This window comes from Oculina patagonica, chromosome 6 (assembly GCF_052425735.1).
Source record: "Oculina patagonica isolate OP01 chromosome 6, crgOcupat, whole genome shotgun sequence".
Taxonomy (NCBI): Eukaryota; Metazoa; Cnidaria; class Anthozoa; order Scleractinia; family Oculinidae; genus Oculina; species Oculina patagonica.
The window spans coordinates 21,098,512-21,112,548 of NC_135763.1; the positions used below are offsets into that span (position 1 = coordinate 21,098,512).

At 42.6% G+C, this 14,037-nt stretch overlaps 2 protein-coding genes across 4 annotated transcripts in view; both read left to right on the top strand.

The window, feature by feature from the left end:
• Nucleotides 1-2,809, top strand: part of LOC144658793 (coiled-coil domain-containing protein 63-like) — a 40,788-nt gene extending 37,979 nt beyond the window's left edge. For both annotated transcript variants that reach the window (XM_078519275.1, XM_078519274.1), the window contains exons 12-16: nt 95-263; nt 538-635; nt 905-970; nt 1,087-1,278; nt 2,420-2,809. In XM_078519275.1, coding sequence (XP_078375401.1) covers nt 95-263; nt 538-635; nt 905-970; nt 1,087-1,278; nt 2,420-2,515 — 621 coding nt within the window. In that variant the 3' untranslated portion in view covers nt 2,516-2,809. The remainder of the gene's footprint in view (nt 1-94; nt 264-537; nt 636-904; nt 971-1,086; nt 1,279-2,419) is intronic.
• Nucleotides 2,810-7,863: 5,054 nt separating this feature from the next.
• Nucleotides 7,864-14,037, top strand: part of LOC144657658 (uncharacterized) — a 6,257-nt gene continuing 83 nt past the window's right edge. The window contains exons 1-4 of one of the 2 annotated variants that reach the window (XM_078518012.1): nt 7,864-7,994; nt 10,950-11,040; nt 13,250-13,618; nt 13,655-14,037. The exon at nt 13,655-14,037 is cut by the window's right edge and continues 83 nt beyond it. In XM_078518012.1, coding sequence (XP_078374138.1) covers nt 10,965-11,040; nt 13,250-13,618; nt 13,655-13,698 — 489 coding nt within the window. In that variant the 5' untranslated portion in view covers nt 7,864-7,994; nt 10,950-10,964 and the 3' untranslated portion in view covers nt 13,699-14,037. Of the gene's footprint in view, nt 7,995-10,949; nt 11,041-13,249 lie in introns of both variants that reach the window. The other variant, XM_078518011.1, reaches the window with a different exon arrangement.

Genomic DNA, 14,037 nt, shown 5'->3' on the forward strand with positions numbered 1-14,037 from the left:
GACTGATAGAAATACTTTTTAAAGTAAAATACCAGATGAATGCAAAGGCACGAAATTTTATTTGATATTCCACAACTGGTTTCTATGTCATCAGAATCAAGCAGAAATTGAAAAGTTTAAAAGTGAAGAAGTGGAAATGGCCAGCCAAAGGAAAGCACTCCTCAAAGATCTGGAGGACAACTTGTCTTCATCCACTGAACAGGCTGATCAGTATGACACGCAGTATAAACAGAGCAAGAAAATACTTGAACAACTTAAATCAGGTGAATATAATCTAGACTTTTGAGCCATTAGAACCTCCACTTGGCAAACTCACTCTGTACATATTGCGGAGTACAAATGTATGGACAGTCTTAGTGCACTGCTGTCACAATACATGTACAACTGAACCCTTTTTTAAAAAAGTGAAATGTGTCAGGCTCATTTAATGGCAGGAAGCAGTTCGAAAGGATTCCGAATTTTGTGGCCCGTGCCGTACTTTATACTTCAAAAGACCATTGTTCTGTAGATTTGAATCAAATTCTGTTTGATTTTCAGGCGTGGACTCGCTGTTTAACAAGACCAACTGTGATCGTAGCGCCATAACTGACATGCTGGGAGGAGCATCTGGAGTCACTGATGCCAACATGATGCAGGTCAGTACATTGAGCTGCTGCTGCTGCCACTTGTTCATTACCACACACAAAGAACAAAAACTTTAGCCTCGCTCGGCATTATAAAGCAGCAATCAGGCGTTCATTTTCCCCTCACGCCGCGTAAAAGGAACGCTTATCACAGGTTATCGGCAACATAGCAACAGATAAGAGTTGCCATTATGAGGCGATTTTTTCCAAAACAAATTTAAAACTGACAGATTGATAGATGGAATGTGTATGTGTAAGCTTGTGTTCAATTGTCATTTCAGTTTCTTGGGTTAATCGAACAAAGGACAAATGAGCTTCTCCAAGTCCATGGATTTGTCACCACAAAGGTATGCTTTTTCTTTAGTTATTTTGTTTCTTTGTTTGTACATTGTGCACTTTGTAAAGGTGTGCTTCCTTATTTATCTCAACCATCAAGATAATGTTAAGGTATTTCTCTTTAAAGGAATCTGATCGTGAAGGCGAACCGGCGGTGGCAGTAGGTCTTTTGGGTCAGGGGCCTCAGCCAGGAATGTCTTCAGTAGCAATCGTTCCTCCTACAACTGGCGACGATTACGATTCCGATGGTTCATCAGGATCTGAGGACGAACAACGACCGCTCACCCAACAAGAACTGAAAAACAAAATTTTGAAAGGGGTAAACAGATTCATTTTTGTAATGTTTAACTTGCTATATAGAAGTATGAAAGTACGAAAGCTTCGGCTATTTGGCAACTTACACGTTACTTGTAAGAATAACAGAATTTACCAGGCGTCACTTCATGAAAACTACAATCCGCGGACAGTGGTGACGTTGTCAATCTTTTTATTGTTTCCATCCTCCAAGACCCGGGTGTCCATGGATGATTAAAGTGAAGAGTTATGGCCTGTCTATATGGAAAAAAGTTCTGGTCACCCACCATACTAAGTCAACCCGGGCAAGAAAGTGTTTTATAACTAAGTTTCTTTTTAGGGGCAATGAACTGTTGGCTCAGTGGGTAGGGTGTAAAGGTTCACTCGCTTTGGAGGTAGGTTACCCGAGAGGGTGAACCAGACTTTTCGCATATATACACGCCTACCGTAGATAAGTCGGTGTATATAGAGCATGCATACGCGAATCGCTGTCTCGTTGAAATTCGAACCCGAGAGTGCAAACTGAAATGTAACAATTTGTTGAAGCCCCCCCCCCCCCCCCCCGTGTGGCGCGTACAGGGGGTATAGACGTTATATGTAAAATTATAACCCACCCATTAATTTTTGCGCGTGCTCATTGGACAAAACGCATCACGTGGTACAAAATCGGACGACAGGTATCAGCGAATTTATCCCGTCCGATTAGATATCGGTCGCCTGATTATGTAGGCAAGCCCAAAATAAACGAATGAAGTCACCTTATTCAATTCAACTGTTAATGAAATCACAGAGTTAAAAAATCACGTAAACCAGTTTACTTACATTTGTTTCAACCACAGTTACTCCATGTTTATTACGTAGGTTTTTCTTGCTATAGATTTACTGGCAATAAAGCGCGTTGTAATAAAATAAATAAACCCCTTTCTGGCCTCAAAATTTCACAGTTGCCCTCGAACCTTCGCTTCTTGGCCAACTGTTCATTTTTTGGACAATCTTTCAGCCTCGGGCATTATCCTCCAATATACCAGCCGCCTAAAGAGTTATTTACTAAATAACCAGTACCTGAAAGTGGTTCATGCCACCCCCGACCCTGAGGCCATCCATACACTATTTAAGCCCATGATAATTTATTGGAGTAACAGGATTGTTTATTCATTCTGCTGCAGATCACCAAACGTGAGGCGCATCCTAAGAAGTCGCAGCATCCGGGATCAGCGGGTTCTGAGAAGTCTCCGGCCAAGAAAAAGAAAGGGCCAAAGTAACATAAACAATTCAGCATTGTCACGCTGCTGCTAACGGCTTGTAATAAGTCATGTGCATGCCTCGATATTACACCTTGTGCTGGTAAACACACACTAGTCTACTCACACAACACAAGGAAAAAGCATAAATCCTGCGGGAATATGTGTTCGCACAATGTTCATGGTGGGCCTCTCCATCTGTATATAGCCCTGTTTAGTGGTGTCATCCGCACCAAGAGTATAAAAGCATCCTTGGCTAATAGCATGTAATAAGTTTTGTAAATAAACGACTTTCCCGTAAAGAGTGGAAGGATATTTATTGTCTGGTTTTTCATTCCTAACACACAAAAAACGCAACATATATACCGCATACCAACCTACATATTATTCCTGCTGTGGGCTCACAAGTTCGCGAAGATTATATTTCATTGCGTCATAGCTAGTAGAGGAGACTCTACGAACTATGATTGCGTACAAGTAGGATCTGTTAGTTCCCGATCTTTGTGCGTGAAAGTTGGAAATGAAGCAGTTACAATACCGACGTGTTAAAGAAGGCGGCGTGGCCTGGTGGTAAGGGCGCTGTAATCCGGAGGTGCTGGGTTTAATTCCTCCTCCCTGCCACCGGATGGGTTTGTGTTTGTAAATAGCCAACTGGTCAATCAGCTGCCAGTTGGGATTTTTAACAAGTTTCTGATCTATTTAGAATCTATTTACAAAATTTATTTATTTATTTATTTATTTATATTGTCTCCATATTAGCACAGCAGTGCTTTGGGACGGACCATTAGAAATAACCGGAGGGGGGAGCGGGGGGTGACTTTTACCAAAAAAAATTCCTGCCATCTATAAATAGTCCAAAACGTCCATCAGAATGCCTAAATTAGCATCTCTGAGGCACCAAAATCGTAAATTTTCATACCCCCAAATTACTGGGGACCACTCCGTAACTTTTTTCCTGACTTCCCCAGAAAATCGAATTAAATTTTCGAATTTGATCGGGCATTTCACGAAAGAATGATGGATGCTAAAAGAAAAAATTGTGCATAAGGAATTTTCAAGCACAGTCTGAGGGCCTGTTTATATGGAGGAGAGTTGTCCCTGGTAGGAGGGTAACCCTCTCCCCCGCGCTATCTTTTACAGAGCGTCTATATGAGAAAGTTGTCCCTGGTGACCGAGCCAAAACTTGGCCCTCTCGGTTCAAAAGACTGGCTAGAGTTTTTTTGAAATATCCATTAAGATTGCCTTTTCTAAAATCAGGAACGCTGAACCATCGACGAAGACCATTTTAGACAAATTTACCGCCAACTTCGATGTTGTTTTGGCCGATTCTAGCATTTGCGCATGCTCCGTATGTGTCAACTTGTCCCTGGTAGGCGAGGCAAATATAACCAAACTGTTTATATGAAAAAGAGTTGGCTCGCTCCCCAGGGTCACCCTACCATCAAATCGGGTGATCCTCCACCCAGGGTCACCCTGCCCCCCGAACCAACTTTGCAATTTCTCACATAAACTGTTCGCAGCTATTTATAAAGAAACGTATGAAAAGCTCTCTCGCCCGGGGTGGCTCGGTATCTCTTGATGGAGGGTAACCCTCTTACCAGGGACAACTCTCTTCCATATAAACATGCCCTGAGATGGCCTTGGGAAGTATACTGGCTCAGTTTAATGTATTCTTTGCGCCTAGCTGCTCTGGTTTGCATGAATTTTTAAAAAAGCAGATTTGACGTAGCATAGCGTGACCGGATGTAATGAGCGGCTATTTGAATAAAGCGTTACCATCGAGAGTAAACGACTAGAGACGACTGACAGTGCAAGCACGACTGTTTCAGAGTACTCAAAGCTCGCGCTAACTTTTGACTGGTTAATAACGATCGGAACCTCTGCCCTGGCTAACAGGAGCTTGGACTGCTGCGTTAGGCCGTCAGTCAGGCAAGCTGGCTGGCAGGCCGTCAGGTAATCAGGCAATCAGTCAGGCCCGTCAGATAGTCAGTCAGTCAGTCAGGCCGTCAGATAGTCAGTCAGTCAGTCAGGCCCGTCAGTTAGTCAGGCCGTCAGATAGTCAGTCAGGCAAGCTGGCTGGCAGGCCGTCAGGTAATCAGGCAATCAGTCAGGCCGTCAGTCAGGCCGTCAGATAGTCAGTCAGGCAGGCAGGCACGAAGGCAATCAAGCTGTCAGGCAGACAAAATTGAGCACGCATCAATTTGTAACAAAAATGTTGATTGTTTTGTCCAGGAAACAGGTGTACACGACTCCTACGGATCGTGACATCTGTACATACAGCTTACTTTGCTTCACATTTCTTTAAGCGATGACGTCATGACGGCTTCGCTTAATGTCATAGGGCGAGTGGGCCAGATCTGTTTTGTCGTCTGTTGATCAGCCCCAAGGATAAACATGCGTGCTCAATTTTGTCTGCCTGCCTGCCGGCCGACCTGCCTGACTGACTGACCGCACGACTTACTGACTGACTGACTGACTGACTGACTGACTGACTGACCGACCGACCGACCGACCGACCGACCGACCGACCGACCGACCGACCGACCGACCGACCGACCGACCGACCGACCGACCGACCGACCGACCGACCGACCGACTCTGCTGCCCGAATGTCTGACTTAGCTGACTGCCTGATGACTTGATGGTCTGAATGCTTGACGGCCTGACTGCTAGACTGACTGCCTCTCTGCTTGACTGACTGACTGACTGACTGACTGACTGACTGACTGACTGACTGACTGACTGACTGACTGACGTTTTTTCACTGATTGCCTGACTGCTAGACTGACTGCCTCTCTGCTTGACTGACTGACTGACTGATGGCCTTTCTGCTCCCTGACTGCCCGATTGTAATTCGTTCGCGCGCCCGCGCCGGCCGCTCGATCAGGGAACGGTGAATTTGCAGTCTCTCGGGGTCCCTCAGTTAACCATCACTTGGTATGGTTTTTGTGTAGAAGTGTTTTTCTTTTCTTCTCAAAAATGCAACCATGCATTACCAGAAATTTACTGGAGCGTCAAAGAAACCACAACTAGGGCCACACTTCCCCTGACAGTTGTGCAAACGGCTCGCGGGTTATTATAAACTGCGCCTGTAACTTGTCAGTAGTGGCTGTTCGCGATTGTTTGATTGTTACTGTTGTTTTGCCGCCATCGATACATCGGTTTCATTTCATTAGAAATAAAAACTTGTCCTTGTCCGCAAACTACGCGGTTTATTTATTATACATGTTTATACGTTCCGTTTTAACAGCGATTAGTAGAAACTCAGCTGTGTTCTATTGGAAATCCGCGTATCTGATTGGTTCTCCCACTGTTTTCTATTTAACAAATAGATTCCATTTTGCCGTGCGTCTGTTCAGTTATAGATCACAGATGACGTCAAAATGTGGTATGAACAGAGAAGTGGCCCACGAGGCGCTAGCCGAGTGGGTCACTGATGTTCATACCACATTTTGACGTCTTCTGTGATCTATAACTGAACAGACCCACGGCAAAATGGAATCTATTTGTTTTATATAATAACACAAGAGTTAGGCACACTTCAGTTCAAGCAATGCCGCCGTAAAGATGAGCTAAGTTGTTTTGATTTAACTATTAAGTTTTTGTTAACACGAAGCACTGTTATAATCCGATTAATTAAATAAACAGAAAAATGGTCAATTGAAAGTCAATGAAAAAACTAACCTTTATTCCGATTTGGAAAGTTGTTCAAATCTGTAAACATAACCGAAGCGTTCAACCGCAATTCGTTTGTTTCCCGTGGCGTCGTCCGACTGTACAACATCGGTCAAACTTTCATACAGATTTCGGATAATTTCTCGAATAATTCACTGTCTTCTTCAAGCTTGTTTCGCCCAGTTAAATGCTTCGATAGGTGAACGATGCTTGGCGTATTGTTTCTCACTGGACATTTGTAATTAATATCAGCTGAACTTTTTTGCTTTGTTGTGGCCTCGCAAGTTTGAAAAACTTTGCCGACAACTCTGATTTGGACTATGAACTTTGATCACGCGCGCGAGTCACACCACCGTGTGACGTCATCCATGTGTCTGTACTCTAATAGATCATAAATACGAACCAATCAAAATGCGCGTAGAATTCAGGTTATTATATTCGCCGATAGAAAACAGTCGCTCGCTCGGCGCTATTTGCTCATAGAAAACTCGGGCTCGTAGTCTAATTGTTAATTAAAACATAAAAAAATCTCGCGCCACGTTCTCATCCAATCTGAAGTAAAACCGCGCTTCGAGCCGGCTACATGTATTTGCTTTGAGTTTTGATTGGTTCAACGGATTGTTTGCATCCTTTAATCTGTGATTGGCTAGAGTTATTACTTTGGTTTTGGTTTTACGATACTCAATTGAAAACTGCTCTTTTCTATGCACATGCTTTCCGGCTTTTGCGCGCAAAAATTAAGGAGGTAAAAGTTTCAGTGGAACCCCGTTAATCAGGTTATCAACAGACCACGAAAATCAACCGTAATAACAGGGTGGCCGTAATGACTAAGCTTTTGTTTGGGCCAAAATAAAGTGGCCGTTATAACAAGGTGGCTGAATTAACAAGGCGGCTGTCAGGCGGGGTTTCACTTTTCGGCTGTTACGGTTCAGAAAAGTAAAGTGTGGTAAGACGTTCAAAATAATAAACAAATAATAAAAAAGCATAAACCGTGCCTCGCTTTGTTATATAAAAAGGTGGCGAGAGTTCTCGGGAAACAGAGAAAAGCTCTTGACTGCGGCTCGTGTTTTTGTTATAAAGCCTGAATCATAAAACGTAAACAAGGCGGCTGCAACGAAATAGAACGGTAGAAGCGTTTTTATCGTTTATTTTCGTGCTTCATTCTTTGGCAAAGCACACTTAGATTCATTGCACCATAACTGGAGTTATATCAGTTATAAGTAAGACGGGTTTCTGGTAAGACTAATATAAGGGTTTTCAAATATGAAAGAACTTATGCTACCAGATTTCAAGCAAAATTTCTAAGCAAATACTACAGTACAACCTTTGCTCAGGAAGTAAATTAAAGGAACATTTCCTATATGAGAGGGGTGGTCCCTGTTTTTACTATCTCCTCCCTCCAATAGCTATATCCCCTAACCTTTGAAGAAAGGCTCTAGTCACCCGCTAGACTTGTCAGGTACTTTTAACCCCCATTATTAATTGATCGTTTTCAGTAAAGTCAAGTTTTTGTATAGTAAGCTGTATACCACAGAAACTTGTTTCCAACAAATATTTCCTTCCTTTCTCCTTTTTCTAACATGGTTCGACTGCTTCTGCCGTTGCTTTGCTATTTTTTCTAAGTTTATCTGTCCCGAGGCGTATTTATTTTCCGATACCAACTTCTTCACCCAAATCACGTGGTGTGTGCGTGCGGATCGTAGACACGTAGATTGTTCCTGATTGGTTAAGTTTTGAATATATTTTAAAAATATCTATAGTTTTCATTTTTTTGTTTATTCATCTTAAACAGCAGGACACTGTTTAGCAAAGAAAGAGCAAAGAGGTAAGTAAAAACAGTTTTGATTTTCATAACAGAATATTTGACTGATAACGAGGAATGCCTGTCATGCCTGTATTGGTGGTAATGGAAAATATACGCCGCTAAAGATTCACATGATTTCAGATAAATTTATTGTTCGTAACATGTTAAGAAATAGTTGATTTCTAGCCCCTTAATTTGTAAATATATATAACTGAATACATTTCGCGTGTTGGATATGAATTATATCGAATAAAATTCGAAATTATCTCGTTAGATAATTAAAGATCTTAAATCGACTGTTCAAAAATGACGTTCCTTTTAAAAAGAGGGCTATGTGGAGATAAGAACATGTGTCCATTTTGCTCGAATGTAAGCTTGCTTCAAGAGGTTTTCAGAAAATTGAAAACGAACTCGTTTACTGAAACCATATATGACCTAATATATATGAAACAAACATCTAAAATATTATGTTTAAAATGTTAGCGACTTCAACTGCGGAGTCATTTTAGCGAATTGTACGAGAATTAGATTTGCTAGTTGAGAACCTGTAGACCAGTTTTTTTTTTTTTTTTTCAATTAATAGGAAGGAAAGTTATTCTAAATATAAAGCTGAAAGAGCTTGTTCACGTTCAAAACACGTCCCTATTACATAATATCCTTACTGAGGTACACGAGGACGGATGCGATTGATGTGTATCCGTCATAGCCAGTTATGGCGATCAACTCAATGAACCACGACTTGCTACATTGACGGGTTGTGCCTGCTGACTAAGCAGGTACCAATGACTCTGTGACTACACCCATCCGGCGCCACTTCTTGTGCTCATTCTATCTTGTTGTAGAGCTTTTAATTAAAGCGCTTTCTGATAAGGAAAATGTTCTGCCTCACAGGCCTTTTAAATTGATTCGACACCACATTCTGTTGCCCACACAGAGTGTTTGGTCAGTTTTGTTTTTTGACCGGTTGCACTTCTCGCACTAATGATTTTGGTTCATCTGTTTTTTCCGTGTCGTTTGATTTAATGTGAAATGTAAAAAATCATCCAGCGTTTGTTCACTGATTCCATTCATATAAATTAGTATAGGTTTACACACATCAATCTACTCAGCTTTCTTTCGCTAACATCCAAATATGTTCATAAGAGTGAAACCAAAGGTAGTGTCAAAACTCAGTTCAAATCCGCTCAGGGAGAGAAGTACCTTAAGTCATGCGCGCAGCAGTTAGACGGGAATGGTTATTAGAGAGGGGCTTATTAGATAGGGGGCTTATTCTACTTATATTAGAGCACGGATCTCTGGAAGACCATCAACTGATGAATGTGATTCTGTGGTTAAATAAAGTTTTCTTAGGGCCTGTTTACATGATTCCGGAATGACTTTCATTCCGGAACGAGTTCATTCCATCCCCATACATTTCTCTGTATCTGTTTACATGATACCGAGACGAAAGTCAAGTCATTCCGGAATGAGTTCATTCCGGTTTTCATTCCGGAATGAAAGTTTCGTTCTGGAATGACATTTCATTCCGGTATCATGTAAACACAGAACGAGTTTCGTTCCGAGATGAAATTGCAACTCATGACACCGCATACGGACTTTACAGTTTGAATTCAGAGCGAAAAAACGTAATAGCATTTACTGTTTAGCTCAAAGAAGTAGCTCCATGGTCAAATTACTCGTTGAAATTGCAGATACGGCCATTAATCAGCACAAAAACATGTTTGCGCGAAACATGCGCCATCTTGTTTTGACCTCGCGCGAAACATGCGCCACCTTGTTTTGATCTCGCGCGAAAACCGCGCACATGAAAATGCCTTTGGTTGAACTGGTCGACTCTGTCATGTAAATGCAGAACGAACTTCATTCCGGAATGAGTTTCGTTCCGGAATGAAAGTCATTCCGGAATCATGTAAACAGGCCCTTACTAACTTCCAGAGCGGGAGTGGAGGACTTATTAGAGAGGGGGCTTACTGAAAAACTGCTCCCAGAGCGGGGGAGAAGGGCTTATTAGAGAGGAGGCTTATTGAAAAACTGAACTCCCAGAGCGGGGGGAGGGCTTATTAGAGAGGAGGCTTATTGAAAAACTGAACTCCCAGAGCGGGGGGGAGGGCTTATTAGAGAGGGGACTTATTGAAAAACTGAACTCCCAGAGCGGGGGAGAAGGGCTTCTTAGAGAGGAGGCTTATTGAAAAACTGAACTCCCAGAGGCGGGAGGAGGGCTTATTAGAGAGGAGGCTTATTGAAAAACGGAACTCCCAGAGCGGGGGGGGGGGGGGGGGAGAGGGCTTATTAGAGAAGGGACTTATTGAAAACCTGAACTCCCAGAGCGGGGGGGAGGGCTTATAAGAGAGGGGGCTTATTGAAAAACTGAACTCCCAGAGCGGGGGGAGGGCTTATTAGAGAGGGGGCTTATTGAAAAACTGAACTTCCAGAGCGGGGGGGAGGGCTTATATATAGACAGGCAGGCACGCAGGCAGACAGGCAGACAGGCAGGCAGGCACGTAGGCAGACAGGCACGCAGGCAGACAGGCAGACAGGCAGGCAGGCAGGCAGGCACGTAGGCAGACAGGCAGACAGGCAGGCAGGCACGTAGGCAGACAGGCACGCAGGCAGACAGGCAGACAGGCAGACAGGCAGGCAGGCAGGCAGGCACGCAGGCAGACAGGCAGGCAGGCAGGCACGTAGGCAGACAGGCAGGCAGGCAGGCAGGCACGCAGGCAGACAGGCAGACAGGCAGGCAGGCACACAGGCACGCAGGCAGACAGGCAGACAGGCAGGCAGGCACGTAGGCAGACAGGCAGACAGGCAGGCAGGCAGACAGGCAGACAGGCAGGGGGGGGGGGGGGGGGGGGGGGGGGGGGGGCAGGCACGCAGGCACGCAGGCACGCAGGTACGCAGGCAGGCAGACAAAATATGTTTATATGTTAATACGACAAATTGTTTCTAATCAACAATTATCGTTGTTTCCGTCATTAGAATCAGAAAAATAACATGAAGAACTGCCATCTCCTGATTCTTTTTTGTGTGTTTCTTTCATCTCTACACTGTTGTTTGTCAAGGCCTCATGGTGAGTAGAATGATGAGTCATTTTAGTACGCTGTAGCAGTACACGAAATCCAAATACAAGTTCAACTTCGCTTCTTAACAAACGACAACAATCTACTTAATTCTGCTTCAAGTGTCAGCAAGTACTTCACTTAAGTGATAGCCTTTTATATGCGACTCTTATGCTTATATATTTTCCACCAGCAAGTATATCCAAGCATAAGCTTCTGATGAGTTTTACCTTATTATAGGAAATTAACGCGTCATGAAATTAACGCGAATTTCACATTTTCGCGTTTAATTTCCGACATGAACATGACTTTCGAGCGACATGTCTTGTTAATCGGGCGGGGCCTGGGCCCGATTCATAATCTGTGTCAGATTTTTTTGTTTTGTCGGTAAATCGATCCAGACCCACGCGGCCCAGCCGGCTCTTCTGTAACAGTCACGCAAGATTTAATATTTAATAGCAATCAGCCGATCACTCGCGTTTAACATGAACACTCTGCTCTCTGAAATGTATAATTTTGTTCCATTCCATATTTTACAAGAAGAGAGGGTTGAATATAATCACATAGCGAAAACACAGACCGCTTGGATATGTTCAAGCTATTTAAAACTACCACTACGTCAGACCCATGTTACGCGATCTCTCGCTTGTAGCTATAAATAATCATTCACCTATTTTCTGTTTGAATACTCTGCGCTCTGTTTGTGTGAAATATTTATTGTTGTGTTACTCAAGCGTTTGGCTCGGAGCGAGTACAAGTCCTACAATTTACCCGGAACGTGTTAAATATTGCAAAACGACGACTTATTTTCTGGATGTATCCCAATTTTTGTTTTGAGTTTACGGTATTTTGAGAATCGAAACGTAAGTTGCAAGCTCAGCAAGAATGTGTCAAAGCACGGGATACACGTCATCGCGCCAGGGGAATTACCAAAAGCTTGTCGAAAGACGCTCAACGGAGAAACACAATAGGATGGCCTTAGTCTATTCTTTATTTTGACGTGATTTGGCTTTCTTATAAATGAACTGTTTTGGGTTTATTTTATTGAACATTCGGAACAAAATAAATATTTGCATGCGTAAGCAGGCATTTTTCCGGCTAGGCCGGCATGTGGTTTCAAAAAGCAAAAGATGATGTGGTAAAGGAAATTCATGTCACGTTCACTCCGTGACTAACGCAAACACGACTTGTGTGTTTCTCAAGTGACTGCTTTTCTAAAGATTTTTCTGTGCGGCGCCATGCCTTTAAGCCAAAGCACTGAAAGAGGTCAGGTGGTCAAACATTACCCGCACGATTATAAACTGCTAGCAGTTCTTGTTCCTCCTCAACTTGCAAACTTGGGAAGTTTAGTCGGACCAAAGTTGGGGAGTTTGTTCCGAAGTTCGTAATTTGATTGTTTAACCCGCAAAGTAATTGGCTCTTTGTAACGTAGTTCCCAAGAAAACGAGTTTAAATTTGTTTGAATGAATTTTACTGAGAAATAATTGGTTTCTTTCGAAAACTCGCAACTTTTTAAAAACACGCGACTTTTTTCAAAACCCGCGACTTTTTTCAAAACCCGCGACTTATTTAAAACCCGCGACCCGCGACCATTAGGGAAACTCAACTTGTCCCTGTTGTTTACGTCGCGTTAATTTCCTTTATTTTAAAATGTTACCCCCTCTTTCGCGTTAATTTCCTTTATTGGGAAGTAATTTTTTCTTCAATTCGCGTTAATTTAAGTCGCGTTAATTTCAAATACCTTAATTAACACAAGCGTTAATTTCCTATAATAAGGTAACACAAGCACAAGAAGAACGAACACGCGCGTTCTTCTCATATTATCTCATTAGGAATCAACATGAGAAGAAAGAGTTTGTTCGTTTGTCTTGTTCTTGTGTTTAGGCTCCTTTGCTTACTATTTTGTGCTTATGATTGAACTTGTATTTATGTCAGTTGTAGGAACTAACCTTAAAGAAATTTGCGGCCTAAATTTTTCGCGTTCGTTGTACCTTCTAATCTTGCCAAGTCCAAGCCATCTTGTTCCTTGTTTATTAAAACTTACTTTTATTATTATCTCTACAACACGAAAATATCGAAAAATACTAGTATCATTTTGAGGTTCTATCGATTTGAAGGTTCTTTTGGCATAACACAATATACGAAAAATCACGTCACACTCATATTCGTTGTATACATTTGCTTGAATAATCTTAGCACCATATTCATGTACTTTTTCAGTGGACACTGTAGGTGATTCAAGCTCTATCCATGAAACAGTATTTTCCGAAGAGTCTGAAGAGTCCGGAGAGTCTGGTGATTACAGCGAGTCTGGCGACTCAGAAGAGTCGGGTGATTCCGGGGAATCCGAAGAGTCCGGCGAATCTGGTGAATCTGGAGACCTTCAAGAGTCAGGTGACGGCGTGGAACTAAAAAAGCGAAGCCTTGTTGATTCCGAAGAGTCGGAAGAATCCGGCGAATCTAACGAATCAGTAGAATCCGAAGAATCCGGCGAATCAGGAGAATCCGGCGAATCCGGTGAATCCGGCGAATCAGGAGAATCTGGTGAATCAGGAGAATCCGGTGAATCCGGTGAATCCGGCGAATCAGGTGAATCCGGTGAATCCGGCGAATCTGGTGAATCAGGAGAATCCGGCGAATCAGGTGAATCAGCAGACGCGGAATATTAAGGTGCGAGTCATTTTGACTGAAGCATTCAACCCTCACCCCACCCCTCCAAAAGACATCATCCCAGATCGAGTCACGTAATTAGGTGTTTCTAGTTATCATTGGGTTCACAGTATTTTTATAACTTTGTAAAAGGGTAGTAAAAAAATGTAGAAATGTTTTTTAAATTGTTAACCAAAGCACTATGAAGACTTACATTCAAGAAGATGCAAGACATATAATGGAAGTCCAAGGAATTTCATATATATTGGCATAGTTGTATGTCATGTGCGAGCTTCAGCTTTAAGCCCGTCATTTTATGCTGAAACTTTTAAGATGTTATGTTTATGGTTCATATTATA